The following is a 27,951-nucleotide window of genomic DNA, read 5'->3' as shown; positions in this document are numbered from 1 at the left end:
ACTGACTGGCCTTTCCCCCGTCTCTCTCTTCTCGTTGGGCCTCCCTATTTCCTGAGACACAACAATATTGGAATCAGGCCAGTTAATAACCCTACAGTGACCTCTAAGTGTGCATGAAAAGAAGAGTTGCACATCTCTCCCTTTAAATCAAAAGCTAGAAATGAGCTCAGTGAGGAAGGCATGTTGAAAGCGGAGGTAGGCTGAAAGCTAGGCCTCTTGTGCCAAACAGTTAGCCAAGTTGCGAATGCAAAGGAAAACTTCCTAAAGGAAATTAAAAGTGCTACTCCAGTGAACACATGATGATAAGAAAGTGAAACAGCCTTATTGCTGATATGGAGAAAGTGGCAGTGGTCTGGATAGAAGATCAAGCCAGCCACAACATTCCCTTAAGCCAAAGCCTCATCCGGAGCATGACCCTAACTCTCTTCAGTTCTGTGAAGGCTGAGAAAGGTGAGGAAGCTGCAGAATTTCAGTCTGAAGTTAGCGGAGGTTGAAGGAAAGAAGCCCTCTCTATAACATAACAGCGCAAGGAGAAGCAGCAAGTGCTGACGTAGAAGCTGCAGCAAGTTATCCAGAAGATCTAGCTCAGATAATTCACGAAGGTGGCTACACTAAACAACAGATTGTCAGTGTAGATGAAAGAGCTTTCTATTAGAAAAAGATGCCATATACAACTTTCATAGCTAGAGAGAAGAAGTCAATGTCTGGCTTCAAAGCTTCAAATAACAGACTGACTCTTTTTTTAGGTGCTAAAGCAGTTGGTGACTTTAAGTGGAAGCTAATGTCCATCTACCATTCTGAAAATCCTAGGGTCTGTCAGAATTATGCTAATATCAACTCTGCCTGGGCTCTATCAATGAAACAACAAAGTCTGTGACAGCACATCTACACATGGCATAAGTTTACTGAATATTCTAAGCTCACTCTTGAGAGCTACTGCTCAGAAAAAAAGATTCCTTCCGAAATATTACTGTTCACTGACAGTGCACCTGGTCACCCAAGAACTCCGATGGAGATGTACAATGATGTACAACATTAATGAGATTAATGTTGTTTTCATGTCTGCTAACACAGCACCATTCTGCAGCCCATGGATCAAGGAGTCATTTTGACTTTCAAGTCTTATTATTTAAGAAATACATTTCATAAGGTTATAGCTGCCATAGATAGCGATTCCTCTGGTGGATCTGAGCAAATTAAATTGAAAACCTTCTGGAAAATATTCACCATTCAAGATGCCATTAAGAACATTTGTGATTCATGGAAAGAGATCAAAATATCAACATTCAGAGGAGTTTGGAAGAATTTGATTTCAACCCTCCTGGATGACTTTGAGGGATTCAAGACTTCAGTGGAGGATGTAATTGCAGATGTGGTGGAAACAGCAAGAGAACCAGAGTTAGGAGTGGAGCCTGAAGATGTGACCGAATTGCTGCAATCTCATGAGAAAACTTGAAGGGATGAGGTGTTGTTTCTTTTGGTTTAGCAAATAAGTGGCTTCTTGAGATGGAATCTGCTCCTGGGGAAGATGTTGTGAAGATTGTTGAAATGACAACAAAGAATTCAGAATATTACATAAACTGAGTTGACAAAGCGGTGGCAGCGTCTGGGAGAATTGACTCCAGTTTCAAAAAAAAGTTCTACTGTGGGGCTTCCCTGGTGGTGCAGTGGTTGAGAGTCCGCCTGCCGATGCAGGGGACACGGGTTCGTGCCCCGGTCCGGGAAGATCCCACATGCCGCGGAGCGGCTGGGCCCGTGAGCCATGGCCGCTGAGCCTGCGCGTCCGGAGCCTGTGCTCCGCAACGGGAGAGGCCACAACAGTGACAGGCCCGTGTACCGCAAAAACAAAAACAAACAAAAAAGTTCTACTGTGGGTAGGATGCTATCAAACAGCATTGCATGCTACAGAGAAATCACTTATGAAAGGAAGAGACAATTGATGTGGCAAACTTCATTGTTGTCTTATTTTCAGAAACTGCCACGGCCTCCCAGCCTTCACCACCCACCACCCTGATCAGTCAGCAGCCACCAGCAACTCACTGAGGCAAGAGCCTCCACCAGTACAAACATTACGACTCCCTGAAGGCTCAGATGACAGCATTTTTTAGCAATAAAGTGTTTTTTAATGAAGGTATGTACATTTTTTTTTAGACATAATACTATTGCACACTTGACAGACTATTGTCTACTACACTATACCATAGTGTAAACATAACTCTTACATGCACCGGGAAACCAAAACATTCCTGTGACTCACCTTTTTTTCAATATCTGCTTTAATGCAGTGGTCTGGAACCGAACTCGCAATACCTCAAATGTATACCTGTAAGGAACTACTTACATGTCTAACTACAATGCATCGCAGCAGCAAAACACATATAATTTCTGATCTTCTCTGTTTTAATACAGCAATAAAAGCTATTATATTTTGCACTAAAATTTCATAGTTTGTCATTCACACACCATGGCCCAAAGCACACTGTATTTTAAAATGGAAGAATATTACCAGCATACCACGCTGACTGGGAAGAGTGGTAAAAATTGTGGGCTAGGGAAGAGTTTTCTACAGAAATAAGACTAGAATAACTTCAAAGACTAAACTGTTTGTCTAGTAGGTAATTTCTATTGGTTTCTATTTCAACTGAGTGTCAGTTACACTCTTGGCTGTACAGTAAGTGGAATGTCAACATTTTATAGCATACATGCCTCTGGCCATAATCAGCAGTACAGATATGTCTTCAGCTGTTGCAGAAAAAAAAGAATGAAAACCAGACCCCTGAAATTACACAGTTGAAAGTACAAAATATATCCTTAACATTGTTATTCACTCTTAAGATATTAAAAGACATATGGAAACTTTGTACAATTAATGAGGACTGAGCCAAGTAATAATAGGTAATATACTGCTTTTCAAGTTATTACTATTTCAGGTCTGTGTGAGTAGCATTAATTGCTGCCGTGGGAGATTGCTCAAGGGAAGGATAATGAGAATCAGGAAAGCAAGGCCAAAATTTATTTCCCAACCCAAAGGGTTGGCAAACTACAGCCCATAAGCCAAATCTGGCCCGCTGCCTGTTTTTGTAAATAAAGTTTCACTGGAACACAGTCACGCTCATTTGTTCATGTAATCATCTAGGCAGCTTTCATGCTACAGCAGCAGATTTGAACAGTTATAACCACAAAGCCTCAAGTATTTACTATCTGGCCCTTTGGAGGAAAAGTTTGCCAACCTCTGCCCCAAACCCTTTCCTGTTTGCTCATTTTCCCATTGATTGAACAATATTTACTGAGAACCTATAACATATCGGGCACTATTCTAAGTGATAAGGGTATAGCAGTAAAGGAAAAGAAAGAAAATGGAAAAGGAGTAAAAGTAAATAAAAAGTTGTTGCTCTGATGAAGCATACATTCTAATGGCAAGAAGCCATAAACAAATAAATATTTTAAATATATAGTAAATCAGACGGTGAGAACTAATTTAGGAAAAACAAAGCAGGGCAAGGGGATAAAGATAACATTAGCTTACTATATACCAGGTACTGTTTTAAGTGCTTTTCGTGTATTAATTCATTAAATCTTCACAATAACCCGACTGACATGATACTAGGTGATAAAACTGAGGCACAGAAAGGGCACCCGAGTCATACAGCTCTAGAAAATGGATTTGAAACCAGAGCCCATGATCTTAATTGTACATTCTGCTGGCTCTTTGTGCAAAAAGGGAATGGCAGGGAGTTACCGTTTTAATATGATAATCAGCGAAGGCCCCACTGATAAAATGACATTGAACAAAGCCCTGAAAAAAGGTGAGAGAGAAAATCACGTGACTATACAGGAAGAACTTCCAGGTAGCAACAATAGCCAGTGCAAAGGCCCTGAGGAAGGAGAGTTTCGTGTATTTGGTATTTGAGGCCCAGGTGGGGAAAGGGAGGCTGAGAAGGGGAATTTACATAGAGTGAAATGCACAGGGCTTAACTATATGGTTTGATGAGTTCTGTCGAATGCACATACCTATGTAACACACCCCCTAACAAGATATCAACATTCCTATCACCTTGTCTACATCTTGATGGAAAAGCTAACAGAATTCGATACGGTGTTTAGGAAAAAGGACTCAAGCCCGTGGCCTAATCAATAGAAAGATGGAGTGGCCATTTACTGAGGCGACTAACCGTCCACTCCCAACCCAAGCATGACAAACACTCCTTCCATCCACCAAAGGAAGGAAGCAAGAAGAACTATAAAATTATCATCCACTGAGAGTCATCCCCACCATCCTTTACACTAAAGCCTAATGAAGTACCTGTGTCTTCTACATGAAAGCTGTATGTCACGGCAGACTACCCATGGAAAATCCACAACCACAGCATCAAGTACTCCCATAGCACTTTTTTTTTTAACCTCTGTTGCCAGGTACCATATGGAACCATTGGTTATCTCTTCTAGACGCTATATTTAGCTAAAGAAAAGGGATGTCTCTGGCAGGTAGGCTCACTTGACTAGGTCCATGGAATGTTGTCTCTACCAGGCTAAGCTTTTTAAGAATTAAGATCCCGCTCTTAATGATTTCTTACCAAGCTTAGCTCAGGACATATACTCAATACAGGTTTGATGAACAGATGAATAACCAATTGCTTGTACCCATCAACACAAAATTATTCATTAATCACCACCAAATGTGCTATAGAGTATTGCATATTAAAGGACAGTACACTAATGGACTTGTTTGGCTCCTTTATGTCTTAGATCATCAACCTAGATGTTTGTTTTCATTTTAATAAAAGTTCTGGCAACCCACAGCTTTCAGGAGAAAAGGAATGGGGGAGACAGAGAAGAAAAGTGAAGTAAAATATGTTCAATTGTCTTAACAGGAATTTGAAAGCTCGCTTTCACCATAGCTATATGTTGAATGCCTAGTGTTGGGCTACCAATAACTCATTTAATCAGGATTTTCCATACTTTATCTGGTAGGACTAGTGCTTCAAAATGACATGGCTAATCCATACATTCACTCGTACACACATATACATGTTTATTCAAAGGACATTTATCATTCACCCACCACGTGCCAGTAAATATTCTAGGCACCGAGGAACTTTCATTCAAGGGACCATCCCCAATTTCTACCTTTGCTTTCCAATAAAGTCCACCTCATGGACCTGGTTAGGTGAGCCTATGTGCCAGAGACATGCCTTTTCCCTAGCCAACTTCAGCATCAGTCTGATTTTCAAGGGGCAACCCCAAGCTTGGATATTCTAAGTGATTGAGGTTCACATTCTACTTAACGTAGTGTTTGCTTGAGCTTGAAAACAAGGCAAAGGAATAATATACTTGTATATACATAAAAAATATACATTTTTACTATGTACTCATCAAAATATACTATTTTTACATAATATATTGATAAAAATACATATAGCATTTGTATATTTGTACAAGTATGAAACTATACTTTTTTACTATGTAAAAGTGTACTTTTTACGTTTTTGCTGTTTATACCATGTGTATTGAATGTCTTGGAATTATCTTAATCTCAGGATGCCTTCAAGTCCTGCCTTCTGTCAAATAGTAATACAGCATGAAAAATGTATTTCTCCTTATGAAACTCCTTGCTGTGTCTCGATTTCGTTGCACCAAGCACTGCTAGAGGAAGCTGGGTTGGCTCCACTTCAAATGCCTGCTATCTAATCTCGAATGGGCGCTTAACGTTACTCAACAATCCTTTTATTCATCATTATTTCCCTCCTTATCACATTCCTCATAATGGCTGTCTCTAAAAATTCCTACTAAACTCTCCCCTAGTCTATTCCTATTCCTGCCCACCCTTCATCTCAGTAGATTACTTCATACCCTACCTTACTGAGAATCCCAGGGAACTCTCCTCTATCTAAAATTTCTGTATATACTTACTTGCCTGTTCCCGGCTCTTAACCTTCTGTCATGGGAAAACTCTCCACCGTGTTCTTGATACCATCCCAACCTTTTCCATATTCACCCCCTCAGTCTCTCACACCTTCAATCTTTTCTATTCATCTGTTTCCTTCCACTCCACCAACAAACATGTTAAAAACCTTCTAGACCTAAAAATCCCACCCAAAAAACAAACGAACAACTCTCAGATTCTTTCCGTCACCCTTCATAAGTTACAGATCTACCTCTCACTCTTCACAATTGTCCCAGGCCTTCCTCTGCTTAGAGACAGTCAACAGCTCAAGTTTCTGTAAATAAAAAGAAACCAGCCAGAGACAGAACTTCTGGGGTAGATATCTATGGTTTAAAGGAAAGCTGAGATGGTTGATAGCCTTACTGATATATTTATTTCTTATTTAGTAGAAATTTTATAATATTCCACTTCATCTTAACAGTCAAGATGACTAGGCCCATTCACACACAGTCAGAAAGGGCCTTTGACCTTGGTCTCCTTCCACATTGCTACAGGCTCATAGACATAAAGATGATGATGATGCCATGCAGTGTCTAAACAGCCCTAAATTCTGCTTCTTGCAGGGATGGGTAGTTTTATTAGCAGATTGCTGATATTATAGAATATGCCTAAGAAGAGACAAAGCCTGACTCATTTAGTAGAGAGAGGAGAAAAGCTCCCATTCGTCCTGGTCTCCGAGGCTAGGAGAAATGAAAAATAGGTTGTGTCTCAATGCCCAGAAGCCTAAGAAGGTACATACCAGTGACATTAACATATAACATGCTTGGGAACGGGGGGAGGAGCAAGTTTAAACATACAGATAGGGGCATACAAGTGTGACAGGAGCCAGCGGTCTACAGAGGGAGAGGCTTGGCAGATACCTCCATCTTCCAGAAACTGGGAAACGCCCTGAGGAGAAAAGGAGGACATCCTTCAGCTCAAGAACCTACACAGCCAAAGGAATCACTAGACAGTGTCAGAATGACCTGCCAGAAAATTCAGCTGTAAACTCCTGGAATAAACACTCAGCCCAAAGCACTGGAGAGCTGTGAGTGTCAAAACCACTCAGCTAAACAAGGCTTATGTGGCAAATAAAGGCTATGCATGAGTGGTGTAACCAAAACAAGTGTCAAGTAAAAACACACTACAGATCAACATGTTACAGGATGTTAAATCCTCCGAACGTGGAATGGGTTAGATGTTTTACAGGTCATGGACTTGGGTGGAAAGGGCGTGGCCGAAGCCCCCTTATTAAAGGTGCTGCTCTCATATCTATTTTCATTTATCTAACACTTTCTGGCCTAATGACTCATGGAATATGAATGAGAGAGTGCAGTGTTAACTGCAGAAGCAACACTGCCGACACTAAGGTGCTCTGTTGGGTACCGAAAAAGGGTGAAAATTCAGCTAATTTACAGATCTTCTTTGGTGATTTAAGGAAGATTCCAAAATAAGTATAGCTAGATTTCTGAGGTTCATTTGTATCAAAGCTCAACTACAAGTGCAGTTCCTCAGAACGTGACCTCATTCGGAGAGGGGGTCTTTACAGACATAACGAAGTTAAAATGGGATCATTCAGGTGGGCCCTATTCCATTCTGACCAGCATCCTCATAAAAAGGGGAAATTTGGACAGACAGATGTGCACAGATGGAAGATGATGTGAAAACACAAGGAGAAGACGGTCATCTACAAGCCAAGGAGAGAAGCCTCGAACAGATCCTGTCCTCAGAAGCCTCCAACCCTGCCAAACTCTGATTTTGGACTTGCAGCCTGCAGAACTGTGAGAATAAATTTCTGTTGTTTAAGTCATCCAGGTTGGGGTACTCTGTCATGGCAGCCCTAGCGAACTATCGGCCTAGCATGAGGTGCTGGGCTGTGGCAGCAGCAGATTGACCATCCGCCAGGGATAAGGGGACCCATGATTACAAAGGTACAGGGCACCCTAGGAGGCAGAGTTTAGAGCTCAGCTGGCCTGAAAGGCCCAGCTACAGCTCTGTATAGAAGATTGAGTTTCCTAAGGCCGTGATGTGCTGGCCATGTTATGCTCTTTTCAGTAACAACATTCAACAACTGCCCTTATGATCCAGTAATGAATATGATACACTAACTCAATTAGATACAGCATATTCAGCAATTGCAATGTCATAACAAACACTTACAAAATGACTGCTTGCTCCCAGATTCAAATTCTTTTCCTACTGAGAGACCCAGCAATGACCTGCAGGGAGCGTCCATTAGTCGTTTGAAATTACAACGGTATCAAGTATGCATGGTTGTTTTTCATACTTTCTTATACTCCCCCCCCCCAAATAAGATTTAGGCACTCCCATACATCTGAAAAAAGACAAGCACCCCCTGAATATTCAACACTGACTTTAAAAACAAGAAACAAAACTGCCCCCAAATCAAAAGCAAAATTATCATAATACGTAACATGTCTTCAGTGTTTGATCAGGGAGAGGTCTATGCTAGGATCCTGGCAGAGGACACGTGGATATATAACATGTACCTCAAAGCAGCCTAGGATTGAGGAATAGTTCTGTACCAACAATGAAACTGCTTAATAAAACATTCAATTTAGATTTGTATTAAGATGACTCATGCCCAGCAAGAATTAGGTCTCCTCCCATCTCTTCTGCTGCCAGCTCTCAAATACTTCAAGTCATTTTCACAAGAGCAAACACATCGTATGAAAGAATGCCACGCCCCTCTGATGAATTGGAGGCCCTCCTCCACACAGGAAAACCACAGTAGTCTTGGGGCTTTACGTGTTCAGTTTCAAACTTAGACGCAAGCTGATAGCGACATTCTAGATTGTAAATCACTCCTGATCTTCAACTATGAGATGAGGCTTCTGATCAGGCAGCACAGATGTAACCATGCTGGCTTAGAAAGACATGTCCATGTTATCCTGGTCACGCAAAGAATAATTTCTATAGCTCCGCGGTAAAATCCTTTTCATATTTACAATTCTTATTAAGTCACTGGGCTATCAGGAATTTCCAGAAGTTGTCCAATATTCTGCTTCTAAATACGACAAGCAGACCTATTTTAATTTGGAGGTGAACCAACTGACATCTTCAAGTCAGGGTCATCATTCTGGCTGTGCAGGTTGTGTCCTGTACAGGATGCCCTGCCCTGGTGAGTGGAGGCTGAAATCCAGCCTGTTTCAGCCCAGGTGCTGCATCTCCCTTGAGGGCCACCATTTTCTAATTGCACAAAAGCTCTCTAAGGACCAGTGCCACATTCACCTTCTCTGTGGATACCCTTGGGATACAGGTCTATAATCACCTCAGCAAAGAGCAGTGGTTTTATGTTTAGTTCAGGAAGTAACACAGTCAGTGGGACTGGAGTTTAAAGAATAAAGGGGAGTGGCTCAAAACGAGGAGACGTTGGCTGGGGCCGTGTCATGCAGAGTGATGACATTGAAAGGTCTTAAGCACAGCGATGACCTGATACAATTTGTGTTTCTAAAAAAAAGTCTCTCTGGCTTCTGTGTAGATAATGAATCAGAGGGAGCCAGAGAAGGTGTGGGAAGGTCCGCGTGAGAACTGGTGATGATGATCACCTGACTGATCATCATTGGTGATCACGTGACGACAGTGAAGTGGACAAGCTATACTGGGAGACGGAATTGATGGGACTTTGTGAATGATTAGATGCAGGCTTAAGTGTGAGACGGAAGGAATGATGTCCCAGATCATGTCCAGCCTATGACACAAAAAACTGGGCAGAGGATGACGCCATTTATAAAGACCACTGCAGGGGGAGCAAGTTTGAGGGGTTAAGGTCATGAGTTCAGCTTTAGAGTTGAGATTTCTATAAAGCAGTGGGTGAATAGTCTAGTAACTGCTGGTCCTCAAATATGATACAATTTCAATCAGGGTTTTGGAAGTACTCTGGGCATATGATGAATATACGTTTATAGTTCTCAAATTATTCTCTATGACCACATTCCTGACCCCGCCCCCAGGGTATTTTTGGTTTGATCAGTTGCTCTGAGTGTAAAGAAATCTCAGAAGAAAAAGGGGAAAAGACAGCCCAAGTGGTAGGCATTCTAGGCCACATAACATGTTGATGGCCATCTCCTCATCCATCTTGCCCCCGGGATTTCTTCCAGTCTTCATCCGTGGATTCTTGATAAAGCAAGGCACCAAATTCATTAACAGCAGTGCGCCTCGGGGCGTGGTTCCCAGCCCAGGCAGCATCAGCAGAAGTTGGGAACTTAAATGAAAATTCTCAGGCCCCAGCCCAGACCCACGAAATCAGAAACCCTGAGGGTGGGCCTCGGCAACCTATACTTTAACAAATCCTCCAGGTGATTCTAATGCACATTCAAGTTTAAGGACCACTGACAAGAATCAATCAGGTTTCTTTCACGTGTTGCTTCCTTATTTTCATCATTCTTTTTTCCTGTTAAAATTTCCTTGGCACTCCAAAATCATAGTCAACATCTAAGTAAGGCTCCTTCCCCAGGTGATGCCATCTCCCTTTTGGGTTGCACACTATCTCCCTCAAGGTGCCTGGACACACAGTTTTGTCTCCACTAACCTGAATCCTACGCATATCCTTGAGTCAACTGTGGGTGGCACTGCCCTCCGGCTCTGAGCTCCCTCACTTCATTCCAGCTGGACCACTTGGAATGTGGCCTTGTGTTATAAGCTATGTTAGCACCTTCCCAACGGGATCCTACCTTTTATGTGAGTTCACCATAGTGTGTCTAATATAGAGAGAAAATCCAATCAAATCTAAACGGCTGTTCTGGATCAGTGTTTCTCAAGGTGGAGTCTACTGGCAAGTGTATGTTGAGAGGACAGATTCTAAGCCCCAACTCTAGTCTATTAAACTAGAAACTTCCGAGGACAGGAATCTGCATCTTCAATGCACATTGAAATTCCATCACCCCTGCTGTGGACGAGATTCATCTTGTTAACTACAAACTTAGATGAATTGCTCCTTGAACACAAAACACTTAACTAAGACCTGAACTAAAATAAAACAAAATGACAAGAGCTTATCTTGTTCCTAACCTGTGGTCTACATCTTAAATGTATCCTGCAGACTGTAAAGTTTTAAAACAATGGTATCACACTTTGCCCTCTACAAATACTGTGGGATAATTTCTTATCAGGTGTCTTCCCCAGCCTACACTTACGGAATTGACTTTTCAGCCCCAATGAATTTTATCTTTTTATTGTCAGTCCAGATACCCGGGCCATTTAGAAGATATCCTTTTCATCTATTTCTCTTAGAAGTGGTTATTTGGAAATTGTTAATGTTTACCTTAGCTTCAACAGAATGTAAACATAGAATTTTAGGTGTAAAAAGAAAATACCAAAATGCTGCCAAAAGGCAAAAGACATTCTTTATAATTAGTGACACATCTTTCCACAGCCAAAAATATTTCCCAGCTTTAGTTATGAAAGTTAAACTTACTCTCCCACAACCAGCTGCCCCACCAACCTCCTCCCATCAAGTGGGTACATGAGCTCCATCCTTGTCCCCCACAACACACCCCCAAAATGCCTGCAGACAGACAGATCCACTGTCAAAATAGTTACTACAAAGCAGGTTACATAACAGAAGCAGAAGAAAGAGAGGAGTGATTTTTAATACCATTGCAAGAGAAGTAGCCATGAAACAGAAGAGAAAATGACAAGCTCTTTCCTAGAATTAGCACTGGGCCTTTCTCAAAACAATTTGTCTTCATCTTTATTTTGTCAAAGACATCTAAATCCTTTTTTTAAAATTGCACTAATTCAATTTTCACCAGCCCTTTCTAAACTGAGCTGTGTCATGGAAAAACAGACAGACACCCCCCCACACATACATATACATCTGAAGTCTACAAAAATTACTAGCCTTGGGTGGTTCTAATGTATGCTTTTATAACTTCCATTTTCAAAAAATTGCCAAATTCCATTTCTGAGATGCATTTTAAGAGGATAAGTTTAATAGATGTTCGTGGCTCATTCTGGCTAGCAGGAAAATGGTTTTTTAAATTGATATATAATTTAAATAAAGCAAAAGTCATCCTTTTTAGGTATACAATTCAATGAGTTTTTTTAAAAATTACATAATCATTAACTTTTTAAATTTTTATTTTTTATTGAAGTATAGTTGCTTTACAATGTTTCATGTGTACAGCAAACTAATTCAGATACATATATATATATGTGTGTGTATTAGTTTTCAGATTCTTTTCCATTATTAAAAAATATTGAATATAGTTCCCTGTGCTATACAGTAGGACCCTGTTGTTTTTCTATTTTATATATATATTAGTGTGTATCTATTAATCCCAAACTCCTAATTTATCCCTCCTTCACCCCCTTTCCCCTTTAGTAACCATAGGTTTGTTTTCTGTGTCTGTGAGTCTATTTGTTTTGTAAATAAGTTCCTTTGTATCATTTTTTTAGATTCAACATATAAGTGATATCATAGGATATTTGTCTTTGTCTGTCTTACTTCACTTTAGTATGATAATCTCTAGGTCCACCCATGTTGCTACAAATGGCATTATTTCATTGTTTTTAATGGTTGAATAATAGTCCGTTGTATATATATACCACATCTTCTTTACCCATTCATCTGTCGATGGACATTTAGGTTGCTTCCATGTCTTGGCTATTGTAAACAGTGCTGCTATGAACATCGGGGTGCGTGTATTTTTTTCGCAATTCAATGAGTTTTGATAAATGTACACGATCGTGTAATTACCACCAAAACAATGTTGAGCTGTGCTGCCTAGTAGAGTTGCCACATGTGGCTACCGAGCCCTTGAAATGTGCCTGGTCCAAGATCAGATGTTCCGAGGTGTAAAATACACACCAGACTTCAAAGACTTGGTTTAAAAAAATGCAAAAGATCTAGGGACTTCCCTAGCGGTCCAGTGGTTAAGACTTTGCCTTCCAGTGCAGGAGATGTGGGTTAAGTCACTGGTCAGGGAGCTAAATCCCACATGCCTTGCAGCTAAAACACCAAAACATAAAACAGAAGCAATACTGTAACAAATTCAATAAAGACTTTAAAAGTTCCACATCAAAAAAAAATCTTTAAAAAAAATGTAAAAATCTTACTAATATATGGTACAATTATAATATTTTCCATATATTGGGTTAAATATAATACAGATTAAATAATTCTAGCTGTTTCTTTTTCCTTTTTTAATGTACCTATTAGAAAATTAAAAGTTAAAAGTTACTGGCTTGCATTTCTGGCTCAAATTACATTTTTGTTGGACAATGCTGATATAGATTATTTCTATCCCCCAAAGAGCACCCTCTGGTCCCCTTACAACAGATATCATTTCCCTGCTCCCAGCTTCTGGCAACCACTGCTCTGATTTCCATCCCTAAAGTTTTGCTTTTAAAGGATTTCCTCTCTTTGTCTTGTATCTTCTAATTTTCCATAATCATCTTGTACTGTTTTTATAGCTCTCTTAAAAAGCTATTTTTAACATTAAAAGATTTGAAGAAGTCTTGCCTGAGCATTTCCTACAATTTTCATTAACCAATGTCATTTTCATTAACCAATGTCATTTTCATTAACCAGTTCCAAAGCTGGTAGGCCACCACAAGTGCATTCTGGGTAACAAACTGCCTTCCAGAAGGAGATGTGCACAAGTGGTTCATAACTAAATGGAGACCACTGTGCAGACATACAACAGTATCCGTTCACAGATGCTGCCGGAGATCTGAGCCAGAGGTGGGGAACCTCCCCCATAGCTTAACTGTATTCAGCCTCAGGGGAATGGAAAGAAGCTTTATCTGTGCTAAGAAAAGGTTGGACAGAAATATAAGGCACTGAATCGGTAAACCCTTTAAAGGTGGGAGGGAGAGCTGGACAGGAGGCTTTGGCCGCAGGCAGTATCTACTGGTGGGAACTCTGTGGTGGCTGATGAAAATGGCCAGAGAGATGCAGACAGACATCCAGTCCACATCCCACCCCACCCCAGGCTCACTTGTTCCCATTCTGCTTTTCTTCTGATCCCCTTCTAATTAAACTGAAGTTAACTATTATAATTGGCATTCACATTTCCTGCTCCTATTCACGTTCAGGCTTCATTCACTCTTCAGACACTTTCCACCATCTTTCTGATTTTCCAGAATATAAGAACAACACTGGAGGTCAGCTCCTATCTGCCTCTGAACTCTTCTCCAGTCCTTCTAGATAATCAACCTTGAACTCATCTCCTCAGATTTCCAATCCCTGGCTCCCACCTTCACCCCTTTCCTTTGCTATCCCCTAGAGAATGTGAACAAAGGTCTTTGCATTTTGAGCATTTTACTGCTAGTCCTTCAAGGAAAGGTAGTAAAATGCTAACGAGGTAACTAAAAGCACCTGTGGAGTCTACATCCTCCCCATCCTTTCCCAAAAATTTCTTGCGGAAAATTTCTTCCACCAAGGAAACCGTCTACCCAATTTAGAATGGTATCAAAGGGAGAACAACAGTTGGCCTCAACGATTTGCATCTATGTCATCTGAACATCCAGATGGGATGACAGCCATTTCACCAATGCTTAGCCCCAAAAAGATCCCTTCTGGGTATTTCCACCCCAACTGGAAAATACACTAGAAGTGGAAAAGTTTCCAGTGTGGCTCCCTTGTAAGTTACACACTGGGAAAGGATGGCTCCCTATGACCACCAGAATCCCAGACAGCTTAGCAGATCTGGCACCCTGCTGGAGGATGCAGACACTACCTAGAATGACAGGGACCAGCCTTGCCCTTCTGGAGGCTCCAACCAGTGAGGGGAGACATTCAGATAACCATAACGCAAGTATAGTTATTAAACGCACACATGATTTTAATACACGATCAGAGTTGGCAACGGGTCTATTTTTAAAATTTTAAAATAAAATAAAAACATTTTTCCCAGAGGGGCAATGCCAGTAAAAGAGGAGGATGTTGCAGATTCTTCAGTGATGCAATGAAAATAAACCAACTGCCATGCATCCCACATATGTAATCTCTAATCATTACAAAAGCTCTGCAAAGAAGACATTATTATCGCTATTTTATGGATTAAGCAAATTCAGGTTGAAAATGACTTTGCTGCTGCTAGAAGTGGCCTGGAACTTGATAGAGCACTCAAATGGAAAGCATGCAGTTGTTTATTTTAAAAAAACTGAAAAATACAGGACATATTTTAACAGAGAGATAGGAAAGGATTATAGGTTCTCTGTATTTGGTGTTGCACGAGGCACTATCAGTCTTGGCCTGAAGTAGGTATGAGCCTTGACATTAAGAAATAAAACAAGAAAAGTTATATGCTTGTTTGGCAATTGTACAAATGATTTGCACTGAGTTCTCAACTCAATGAAAAAAGAAACTGATTCCATCGTGTAAATAGCCTGGCCACAGGACCTTAGGGAATTCAATCAAGCCCCGAATGAGGTTAATACCTGCAATGCCTACTGCAAAGGGATGTTGTAAAGACTAAATGAGACCATCTATACACAGGCTATTATACTGTCTGCGATTTTTCAAATTACTTCAACATGAACAAGTTAGCAAAGGTGATAAATATTATTATTATTATTTTTTTTTTCCAGCACTAGGGCCTCTCACTGCTGTGGCCTCTCCCGTCGCGGAGCACAGGCTCCGGACGCGCAGGCTCACGGGCCCAGCCGCTCTGCGGCATGTGGGATCTTCCCGGACCGGAGCACAAACCCGTGTCCCCTGCTTCGGCAGGCAGACTCTCAACCACTGCGCCACCAGGGAAGCCCGGTGATAATTATTTTTAACCTGTACTCCGGGGCAGTCAGCATTTGAATGACTAATCAAAAGCTCATATAAACAGAAAATCTAGTCAACTATGTTTCTCACAGCATAATGGCTGCCGCACATGATTTTTCATTGATCAAATGATGTTCACAATGGGCTCTAAGTATTGTACAAATATTCCCTCTCTTGCATAAACTGAATATAAGACTCTATCCAACCCAGTTGTCTAAACCTTTCAAAATGGTACCCTCAGCTAAAGATTCCCACTAGTCCTATTTCTAGACACTTTGGAGGAAATTTTGTCACCTGATCCTGACATGAAAGTTAGCTAAATCCTGATAGATTAGCTAGAGGATTGTTCCATCTGCCTCTAACAAAACTTTTCTTTCACAGTGCTATCCAAATGCACAAGAGGACAGACCACGGGACCTTCCAGAGCAGCTGCGTCCAACAGAACTTTTACAGTGATGGAAATGTTTTGTCTGCCCTGTGCAATAAGGTAGCCACTAGTTACAGGTAGTCACTTAGCACTTGAAATGTGGTTAGAATGACTGAAGAACCATTTTTTTAAATTTAATTTTAATTGTTGCATGTGGCTAGCGGCTATACTGCTGGGCAGCACAATTCTGGAGCTTACAAAACAACACTATAATGTTTTCATGCTTGTTTGCCATTATATGCTGTATGTGTGGCAGAATTCAACCTGTGAGTTTCTTTCATACTGGGTGATGAAGTTGGGGGAAAGGAAACCTATAGTTCTCATCTACTGTTCCTTGTTGACTAACCATATTCACCAGTGATGTAGAAACAAATCAGCTGAGGCTGGTTCCCAGCAGCAGCAACCTAGCTCCAGAGGGCCTCTGGACTCTGGAGGCAGATCTGGGTAATATGAACTGCATAAGTTAAGACTGGGGTGAAAACACACAACTCAGAGGACTGTCATGAAAATTAAATGACTGAACATGTGAAAGCACCATTTAACTTTGCTCACACCAAAACACTATTTTCACCACCATCCTCCTTTAATTAAGTACATGAGCTTTGATAAGGCTTTGTCTGTTTGGGAATGAACATATAGAGCATAGGAAATTATACCTGTCCTCTCCCTAATCCCCAAGATAAACACTGCAAATATTTCAGCTAAGAAATTGGTTTGGAAAAAGGATGTCTTTGTCACAATAATTGTTGCAAAGCAAAATAAACCATGGGGACTTCCTCTTTTCCAAAGAGCATCACCTATAGTCCATTTACCATGTTTTTTTCCCCTAAATTTCTTTCACTTTGGCAAAATTCACATAACACAAAATTTACCATCTTAACAATTTTTAAGTGTGCAGTTCAGTGGTATTAAGTAAGTTTATATTTATATTGGTTTTTGTCTCCAAAGGTAAAACAATATATTAATATGTAAAATCATATTATAGCAGCACAAGATAAATAAACATCAAATTCAGGATCGTAATCGTGGGAGAAGCGGGGAAAAAAGGGGATCAGGGAAGGGATATAAAGGGACTTAAGTTTTATCTAAAATGTTTTATTTCTTTTCAAAAAAATAATGGATCAAATATGGCAAAATTTAAGACTTGACCAAACTGAGTTATAAGTATATAGGTGTGTGTTACATCATTTACTATACTTTTATGTATTCTTTTTAAATTTTTTTATTTTGACCTAATTTTAGACTTACAGAGAAGTCACACATTATCCATATATTTTCACCCCACTCCCCCTAATGTTAATACCTTATGCAACCATACTACAATAATCAGACCAGAAAATTAACTTTGTACAATACCATTAACTAAAATAAAGAACATAGTGAAGTCTCCCTAGGTTTTCCACTAATGTCCTTTTCCTATTCTTATAATCCTATCTAGAATCCCACCGTGCATTTAGTTGTTATTTCTCTTTAGTCTTCTTCAGTTTGTGACAGTTATTGTCTCATTATTAGGCTGTGATTATACATTTTGGGCAAGACCACCATAAAAATGACATTGTGTCCTCAGTGTATCATATGACAGGGTTCATGACATCTTTTTATATTGTTAAAATATTTCGTAATTTCAAAAAAATGAAAAACAAGTAGCTATATTAGTCTGGGTTTGCCAGAGAAACAGAACCAAGAGTACACATATGAATGTGTGTATATACATACACACATACACACACACACACACACACACACACACACACACACATATACAAAAATGAATGAGAAAAGAGGTTTATTGTAAGGAATTGGCTCATGCAATTACAGAGGCTGAAAAGTCCCAAGATCTGCCCTCTGCAAGCTGGCGACCCAGGAGAGCCAATAGTGTAGCTCCTGTCCAAGTCCAATGGCCTGAGAACCTGAGAACTGATGATGTAAATTCCAGTCTGAGTCCAAAGGCAGGAGAAAACCAACGTCCCAGCTCAAAGACAGGGAAGATAGAGCAAATTCTCCCTTACTCAGCTTTTTGTTCTATTCAGGTTTCAGAGGATTGGAGGAGGTCCTCCCACACCAGGGAGGGCAATCTGCCTTAGTCAGTCCACCAATTCAAATGTTAATTTCATCTAGAAGCATCCTCACAGACACCAGAATAATGTTGAACCAAATATCTGGGTACCCTGTGGCCTAGTCAAGTTAACACGCAAAATTAACCATAACAGTAGCTTAATTTCTAAGTTAGAAACTTCCCACTCTATTTATTTAGGCTCCAAATCCCATCAAGTCAAATGGATTTGAGGAAGTGTTCCAATTTTCAAAACTTCCATTACTACTGGCTTCAGTTCTAAAACGTTGTAAATTCACAACATACTATCATTTTTGAAAACTCAAGAGCTTTATTATAGATGATTTTGCTTCAAGAGAAGAGGTAATGATGAGCCAGCTATACTATTTAGATAATATACCTGTGATCCAAGAAAAGCTAGCCCACCAAGTCAAAATAAGGCCCTAGGAAAGAAATTAACACAAGGGGTATTGTTAACGAGGACCTCAAATCCCCTCATCTGTTATTAGATGTAAAAGCTAAGTTATCTTTTAGAATTGAATGCGCTCCTCAGCATGGGATCCTAAAGATGGCGTGTGTCGTTGCTATTTCAATGTTGCTTTAGGAAAAAAATATCTGAACAAATTATGTAATATATATCAAACAATTAACAGTGATTATCCCTTTTCTGGGGCAGGAGAAAAGGTGAGTTTCAGGGACTTTCACTACTTGAGTTGTATTTAAAATGAAATATATATGTATACATATGTACATACACACATAAACACACACACACACACACACACACACAGAGCAAATATACAGAGAAACGGCAGTATGGTACAAATAAGTAAAATTTGAAGTTTTCTCTGAGGCTTCCCCTGGGTGAAGCTCTTTTACCTTCAGGATCACTCTAAACTTTAGAAGTTTAGGCTGAGAAATAGTTCCTTCCTACTTAAATGTTTATGTTTAGTCCCATTTCCATGGGTAACGGTATGGCATACAGCTTCCCTCTGACCTTCACTACAGCTGCCTGGGAAGAAAGCTACTCATGAATCGTGTTCTAGGCTCCCACTGCTCTGTGAGGAGGTCACAGAGTTTTCATGAAAAGCCAGAGCACAGGGATCCAGATCTCCTTATGCCAAAGAGGAAGCTGAATATTTACTTTAAATCTCATTTTAGCCTGCCCCAGATGTGGACGCCATTGTTTTGGGCCGGTTCTACCGACCACTTACTTAGAACACACTGTTCCACTCAAAGGAGTTTCTTTAGAGGAGCCAGAATACAAGTTTGATTTGGGCCTAAGTCAACTCTCCCAAGAATCTTTCAGGGAGGAGGTGGGCGGGGAATATAACGGCTCATGCCTTGGTTCCTTTGTCTGTAAAACAGAGCAACTAACGATACGTAACAGATTGGGATGCTGTGAAGATTAAACAATAAGCACATATAAAGTGCTTAAAATAGGACCTGGCATGTAGTAAGTGGCCAATAAATACTAGGGAGCATAGCATGTTGCTCCTGACCTACACCCGCTGGGGTTAATCTAGAACCCCAATCACTCGCGGGATCTGCGGCAGTCTGTGGCCACTTGCCAGGTGGCCTCTGTTGGGTACAGATGGTGTCTCCCCAACTCCAACTCTGCCTATTTCTTATATCAGGACATCATAACTCCTGAAACAGACTCACCTAAAACAATCTTATTTAACAGAACCTAGAAATTTAACTGGTACAACAGCAAAAAACCTGAGAGTCGTAGAAAACTTTAAATGTAATCTTGTTAAATGGAAACAAAGACAGAAAAATATTTGAAAAAGATCTTTACGCAACTGACAGATTCCAATGAGTTGAGGTTCTTTTAAGTTGCACCAGTGTTTCTTGGCTTTTTCCTTTTTTGGATGTGCGTGTTTGTGTGTGTGTTGAAATCCATGCTTCTTTTTGGATAAATATAAAAACCGTATGGTTTCTTTTAATACTGTTTGAAACTTGAAATTTTAAAAAAAGTGACCAAAAGCATATCTAAGCAATGTTAATTTAAGAACATGCTTTTCCAACATTGCAAATCAACTACACTCCAATGAAAAAAATTTTTTTTAAAAAAAGAACATGCTTTTTCCAAGTACACACACACTTCATTCCTTGGAAACTCGAGTGGAAGCCCTACTCCCTTCCTGAGAATCACTGAATTGACGGAAAAACAGTACCCCATAGCCCCACAGTTTAGACCAGGCTGGCAGTTGCTGTAACTACATTTGCCAAGATGATTTTGCTCTTAGGAAAGGTTATTTTTTGTTTAGTCTCTGCAACTGACAGCCTTCAATCCTACACGACCCACATTTGTCCTCAGAATTTGCACATTTGGAAACAGACAATGAACGATTTACTTCCCCACCTACAAAGTACCCACTGAGACCTGACCGATCCCACATAATTCCACGATGCCATTGGGAAGGGAAGGGTAGACTGGGAGGTGGGAGGACTTGGTGAGCAGCAGAGGCGCCTAGAGGAAGATGGCAAGGAAAAGCAAAGCTCTAATTGTAGAAGAACCAAGGCAGCTCATGTTACTGAAGAGGCCATCAAAGGAGATAACATTGGGAACAAGGAAACAAGGACAACGAGGACAGAGATCCAGGTAACAGGTTTAAAACCGTGCAGACAATATCAGGAATAAGGCAGAAGCCTAGCTGGGACACTCAAAGTAGAAAACAGAGGTCCTCAATGATGCATTCCTCCAAACTTGTCCACAACCGTCTTCACTTTTTTCCTTCTAATACCAGGAAATAACACACTCCCTTTATTACTACCGAGCCCCCTGTCCATGCCACGGATCCCACCCTTACTCTCTCCAAAAGCAGCAGCCAACCGTTTAGGTTTTGAAACTCTCCCCCTGTACTGACTATGCACTGCTTTTGTATTTGGGGGGTGGGTGCGGAAACTAACCTTGCCTCTGCCTCCCCCTCTCACTTTGTCATCCAGACACTGATGAAGCATGGTCTAGGTTCACTGTTGCCACCTCGTCTCCTCCCATCCATTCCTCAACCCAGTGCAAACCTACTGACTCCGTTCTCGTGAAAGCCAACTGATAACATTCACGCTGCCAAGTGCACTGGAAGTTCTGTTTGGTTTGCTTGTTTTAATCATGTCGAGTATCCAATATACTTTGAATTACCTGGAAGAATGCCTAACAAATGAAACTTCCATCCAAGTACAGGCTTGCAGGATAAAAACCAAGTTCCCTAACAGGGGTGGAAGACCTTCCACCATCTCACTGACCCCGTTTACCTCCTCATGTTTGATCTCCCCACACTCCTGGTTGTTTCTCACCTGGGGGATCCTTGCTCACGTGTCCCCTCTGCCTGAAAGGTCCTCTCCCCCAACCCCTCCCCACCCTCCACCTCACTAACTTCCACACCCCCCTAAATACTGAGATCAGAGGGAATCCTCTCTTGGAGACTTTTCAGACCCCCCCTCCCCCATCTCTGCCCGGCTGCACAAGGCGCCTTCTTCCATTCTCCCATGACATTATTTTTAAGTTCTGTTGCTGCACTTACCATTCAGTCCTATAAGAGGCTGTTTATGTCCGTTTCCCCAAATAGGCTCTAAATTCCCTCTAGACCAGAACTATCCTGGACACCCACATGACAAGAGGGAAGTAACCGCCACAGCATTTGTCCTTCTGCCCTCGAGAGGGATCCTCACCAGCAGGGATGATACGGATACTGGATATTTTGGGAGCAAGGCACTGGCTACTGCAGCTTTCTATCCCTTTTTTCTCTCTTCCCACATTTTTGACTATAACTTGGGTCCTTGTGTTGCCATGGTAACCAACAGCCCCAGAACACAGACTTCCGGCAGTTGGACTTTTAGCCACTGAGACTCAGGATCTGAAGGATTTTTCACCTCCCCGGTTTATGGCTCAGGAGTTGGCAGCACCTCTTTCACGAGGGCAGCCACCAGAGCAGAGCATTACAGAGACTACAACATGTGCGTGCATGCGTGTGAGTATTCTTACCCTCTGCCCCAGTTACTCACCGGGGCATCATAGAAAAAGCTGCACTAAAAAGTGCCATCAGATGGTGGGAGGATGGGCATCTAAATGGCTATAATCTTTCTGGGAAGCAACTTGGTAACAACTATTAAGGACCCTTTAATACATTAGTGATCTTTGATCCATTAAACCCACATTTAAGAATATAAAGAGAGACAAAGATTGACAAGGGAGTTTACTGAAGATGTATCCATTAAGAACAATAACTACTAATGGTCATTAATAAGAAAGTGGTAAAATGACAGAATAGCCATATATATGTTTATTGTAGGTTGTGCCATAAAATATAATAATCTCAGTTTCAACCAATGTGACTTTCATATCTACATATATATGTGATGTGACTGCACACACACACACACACACACACACACACACACACACATACGTATAAGTACATATAAAGAAAAAGAAGAGATTATAAGGGAGTCCACCAAAATGTTTTCATGATGATTATCATTATCTCTGGACAGGAGGAATCACAGGCATATTGATTTTGATCCTCATACTTTTTTATATTTTTCAAATTTTATACCATGATGCTCTTTTTCTTTTACGATACAAGTTCTTTCAGCTGTAGTAACAGATGATGTGAGGCATCCGGTGAAGATGCTTAGTACAGAGGGTCGTATAGAAGAGGTTTTGAAAGGGAGAGGGCTGCCTCTTTCATTCTTCACTGCAGATTGCGAAACAGGACGAACTTCTATCAGAATGCGATAGCTCCAAATAGAAAAAGGAATGCATAACGTTATTGCGTAAGTACCGTTATTACCTTCTTCTTTTCCCCAATCCCACTTATTTTTTCTTTCTTTTGAAGATCCCTGGGATGAGGGAGACCTGAGATTTGCGCCTTTGAACTCCACGGCGCACTCATTCTCCAGCAGCTCCGAATCAAACCTGAGTCTCTCTGTGGGCTATTTCCCCTGTGAGGACAACTTTTCCTATGAGAACATCGTCTCCTGTGAAGACACACCTTCTGAAGGTCCTTCAATCCACTTTGTCCCTCCTATCCAAGGGACATGGCGGACTGAAAACATAGGGAGACTCCTGGGGAGATGAGACCAAATACAGGACGACCCAGAGCAGTTTTGCAAACTAAGAATCACCCTGGCCTGGGATGTTGACATGGCCTCTAAGAATTCAGACTCGATGGCTAATTGGGACCTAAGTGGAGACAACCAGTGGATAGACAAGTATCCCAAAGAGAAGACACAACTGACTCTCAGCAAACTGGACGGTCTTGTGCAAAAGCTTGAGAAATTTCTTGAGAACCAGTAAGATGACGAAGATGAGGACTGTGTGTTCCATGAATCTGTTCAGCAGGAAGATTCTCAGCTGTCTAGCAGCTCCCCTCCAGGTATGGCTCAGGTTAGTCATCAAGAACATGAGAGCTGTCAACACTTGGCCAAGTTCAACCCATCAGAAAATGAAGATGTCATCCAGTTTCCACAGATTCCTCCAAGGCTTCAGAAACAGGAGCTTGCTGAAGTGAGCACAGAGGTGCCTCACAGGCAAGCAGGGGCCAGGCCTGGCGGAGGGGCCAGGTGGGAATGCACAGAGAATTACTACCTGCTGTAAAAGGGTCAGAGTGGAGCTGAAGGGAAAAAACTGAGGAGCACCAAGGCAGAGAAGAGGGTAGGAAAGTAAAGAAAAAGCCAAGAATTATGACCAAAATAGGTGTGCATGTGTGTGTGCGTGGGTGTGTGTAAGTATTAATGAGCACTGAAACTGTGCATGTACAGTTGGGTCACTTTTGGTTAAAGGATTTGAGCTCCATAAATGGATAAATATTGACCCCACTGTTGTCTAGGTTACACAATATCTAAAACTCATTTTCTTGGCAGATAATAAGCGAGGTGACTGGCAGCCAAAGGACAAGTATTGCAGAGACCTCCTCAATCTCATCAGGTCCGCAAGAGAAGGAGGACACTCACTCCAGCACACAAGCCCTCTCCTGTCTGAACTTCGGGTGGATCTTCCGCTGGCTAAGGCACCAAGTCCTCCCTTCATTCTGGGGGAGAGAGCACCCCGAGAAGGCCACTGAGAGCCCCCATCAGCTAGCGCAAAAGAAACGACTCTCTCACGGAAGCAAGAGAATCCAACCTCAAGAATCCCTCGAATTGGGCCACCCCATATCGCCAGATTTTTAAACTTTTTGATAGCCCCTATTCTACAATCCCCATGAGCTATTTTTCCCCCAATAAACAAAATACATATTCTTGTTATCCATGTCTTCCGCTCCCAGCTCAAGATGCTGGCTCAGGCTGAACGTTTATATGTTGGCCCGAAGACGGAAATATATTCTCTGGGAAGTTTCAGTATTATCATCCTTCCTAACTTGAAGGCATTCTTTTTCCCTCCTCTCTCCACTTCTTTCTGTATTTCACCCTATTTCACTTTATATATTTTAACCTATTTTCTCATTCATCCAAATCCCCACTTTCTGAAGGCAGCAGTACAGCCCATCGAATTCCCAGCATGGCAGGATGGCTTTGGTTGAACCTGCAGGACTCAAGCAAGTGGCAGAGGATACCAAGTCCCTCAGGAAGCTAAGTTCAGTTGGCAGTGTCAGGCGTTCAAGGCGGCGGATCTGATGTTCCCAGAAGACCTGACTGGTTCTAGTGCACCTTGCCTTGGCTAGAATAAGTAGCCCACTTAGGAGGAATGCGAGGATGGGGAATGCCTAACTCTCCTTATTCATAAGATGGGGAAGGTAATAATACAGACTTCATAAGGTTGTTGTGAGAATTAATGAGATAATGCAAGCACTTGAATAATATCATTACTAACGTTATTGCTATGATTCATTCTCCTGAGGATATCCCCAGAAGCCCTGATCCAAGGAACATCCAAGAGTGGGAGGTTAAGAGTCAGTTCTCATTGAAATATTTCCCACACAGAAGCAATATTTACAAAAAGTTATGGGTTTCAGCAGATCTTGACTCAACCAAGTTCCCTCCCAGTCCATTCCCCACTGTGCCCTCTCAAATTCCTTTACAATGGTCACTAAACTTTCCAATAAACGTCAACTTCTTTGAGGAAGGCTGTAATCACACTTTTAGCCCCTATTATTGTTATCACCTCACCTCCCGGGTACCACCACCATCCTCCTTATTCACCCTCAGGTTTACTCAAGAGCCCTCCTTCAGCTTTTGCTACCACCCTATAGGACCTTCAGAGTTCATATGATTCTTTGGTTTCAAATTCCTTCCTTTCCACAATGTTAATTTCTTTATCTCTTCCTTCCTCCCACAAAATTTAGCACATAGGAGCACAAGATAATTTTCTAGCTTACAAAAAACAAAGCAAAAACAAATTCAATCTTTGAGCTCCAGCTGGCTTATTATTTAAGAGATAAAGCCATGTAAACATATGACTATAAAGGGTTATGGCTGGTAATACAGTAGTTTGTACACGGTCCATACTGACTACTAAACAATAATCAATTCAACATGGGGAGGTTGATTCATATATGAGGTTGCTTGAGTCAGAAATGTGGTTAGTTTAAGGTGGAGGACTTTAGAAACTGGCATGGAGTTAAGGTGTACGATCCTGGCTGGTTATACATGAGAGACACTGGGGAGGATATTGTCCCCGGAAAGACAGCACCATGGGAAGGAAGGAATCAAAGAGCAGGGCCTTCTTAGCAGTATATGCTCATGGTCACACCCTGAATCTCTGCACAGCCAGACTCCTCACTTTATCCACCTCTCTGAGAATATTTTCCGTTCAACTAGCTCACGTGTATGCCCTCCGCCACCTTCAGCTACTCTTTGACTTCACCAAGACTTTGAGTCCCATTACCCTACCCGTTCCATGACTTTCATTCACCTCCTTCCAGATGCAACCTTTGCCCCTCCTTCCCAAGCCATGGCATATCCACCACATCTACTAGCATTCACAGTGCCTGCCCTTTTCTTCTCCCAGCTCTTCTTTTAATCTATACTCTCCAAATTCCCCAACAGAACAACTGTCTTGCTTCTCATAAGAGCCGATACACAAATATAGGAATTACCTTCTCCATTCCCTGGAGAATTCCCCCAATGCCTTCTCAAGTCCACATTGCCTGGGGCACTCATCCTTAAAGACCCTGCTCTAGGGCTGCTATGAGGCCAAGACTGATTCTTCCAGTTGACATGGTCAACTTTACTTAAGCTGTCCCCCAGGCCCTACCCTCACACCATGACTTGTACTTTTCGGCTCTCTTGATATGACTATTTTACCTACAGACTCCGACCTCTTGAGGGCAAGCACCAGGTCTCGGTTCCTTTTCACTGCAAGATCTTAACACAGTGTCTGGTACAGAGTGATCTCTCTGTCTCTATATAATCTGTTTAATGATTTGAATATGTCCTATTTCTCTTTTTTCCTACACAGTTTTCTTTGAAAATGAAAAACAACAGCTTAGAGTTGCTATTCCTTAAGTCAAAAGTCACTGGCCAGCAGGGTTAAGAGCAGGAAAGGAGAGTTAAGGGGGAGACAGGAAGAAGAGAAAATGGCAATCTGTGAAAAGTCAAGTGAGGTGGCTTGACCTTGATTGAGAAACCTAAGACCAGAGGAATTTAGCAACTAATTTGAAAATTTAATTCAACAAATATACGTGGAGCCTTACTGTTGCTTTAACCAGACACCATGATACGCCTAAAAGAAAGATGACATCTCCTACCGTCATGGCGCTGGTAACCAGTCTTGTTGCTTTGCTCAATTCTTTCTCTAGTAATTAAGCCAACCTCTAAGAAAAATTCACCCAAAAACTCCCTTTAAGATCGCCCACACTGAATAAGAAGCCCTCTTCATTTGTAAGATTTCTGACATATTTGTGTTTATTTTTCAGTGTTGTATAAACCTGCTTGACAAGTATGAACCCACCTCTACGGTTCAAGCAATGCACTTTACAAGCCTTTGTAATAAATAAATAAATAAATATATATATATATATATATATATATATATTTTTTTTTTTTTTTTTTTTTTTTTTTTTGCGGTCCGCGGGCCTCTCACTGTTGTGGCCTCTCCCGTTGCGGAACACAGGCTCCGGACGCGCAGGCTCAGCGGCCATGGCTCATGGGCCCAGCTGCTCCACGGCATGTGGGACCCTCCCGGACCAGGGCACGAACCCGCGTCCCCTACATCGGCAGGTGGACTCTCAGCCACCGCGCCACCAGGGAAGCCCCTGTAATAAATATTTTTTATAAAGAATTGGAATGCTAAATATTCCTTGGGGTTGTGCTACATCTTAGAAAGTGAGTCAAAGTGTTTAAAAATAGGAACTATTTCAGTACCTCCTCATTTATTACAGCGTCAAATATGCTATGAAGCTCTTAGCTACATGCCAACCTAGGACCAGGTTCTCTGCTCTGTGTCGTGTCCAAAGAGCTGGTGGAGGCCACTACACACCAAGTGGACTGACAGCAAACTGGGCGTGGCCATGGAGAGACTCTAGCTCTGCAGAAACCTCAAGATTCTAGGAGAATGACTGTGCTTGCCGGGCACATGCCAGTCTAATTCCTTCAAGTGAATTGCTCAACCTTGAGACCCATAAAGTTCAGATGCTTGAATTAGCGAGGTTTTGCCTTAAATATTCATATTCTGGAATCTATAACATCATCATAATATAAGCCAGCATGCAGGGTAAGAAATTATCAAACAAATGCAAGGAGTATTCAGCTGTCCCCAAACACAGAATTGGGATATAGGTTAATGTAAATTTTATAGGCCATCTCATGCCACACCAATTTTTCACTCAGCAAGATCTCAATGAGAGAAAAAAGTGTGTGATCCT

General features: G+C 41.4%; 2 protein-coding genes across 8 annotated transcripts in view; one reads left to right on the top strand and one right to left on the bottom strand.

Annotated features, from left to right (window-relative positions):
• PPFIBP1 (PPFIA binding protein 1) overlaps positions 1-27,951 on the bottom strand; it is a 177,850-nt gene that overhangs the window by 79,319 nt on the left and 70,580 nt on the right. The gene's annotated exons all lie outside the window — the stretch shown is intronic.
• Positions 333-26,653, top strand: C11H12orf71 (chromosome 11 C12orf71 homolog). The gene is given in 4 exon segments (XM_069541227.1): positions 333-450; positions 21,953-22,105; positions 22,987-23,657; positions 24,014-26,653. Coding segments are annotated over 4 exon segments (1,248 nt in total). The 3' UTR covers positions 24,320-26,653.

Source organism: Delphinus delphis, chromosome 11 (assembly GCF_949987515.2).
Source record: "Delphinus delphis chromosome 11, mDelDel1.2, whole genome shotgun sequence".
NCBI lineage: Eukaryota > Metazoa > Chordata > Mammalia > Artiodactyla > Delphinidae > Delphinus > Delphinus delphis.
Note: the sequence above shows the minus strand (reverse complement) of the source record. Positions and strands in the feature narration are given on the sequence as shown.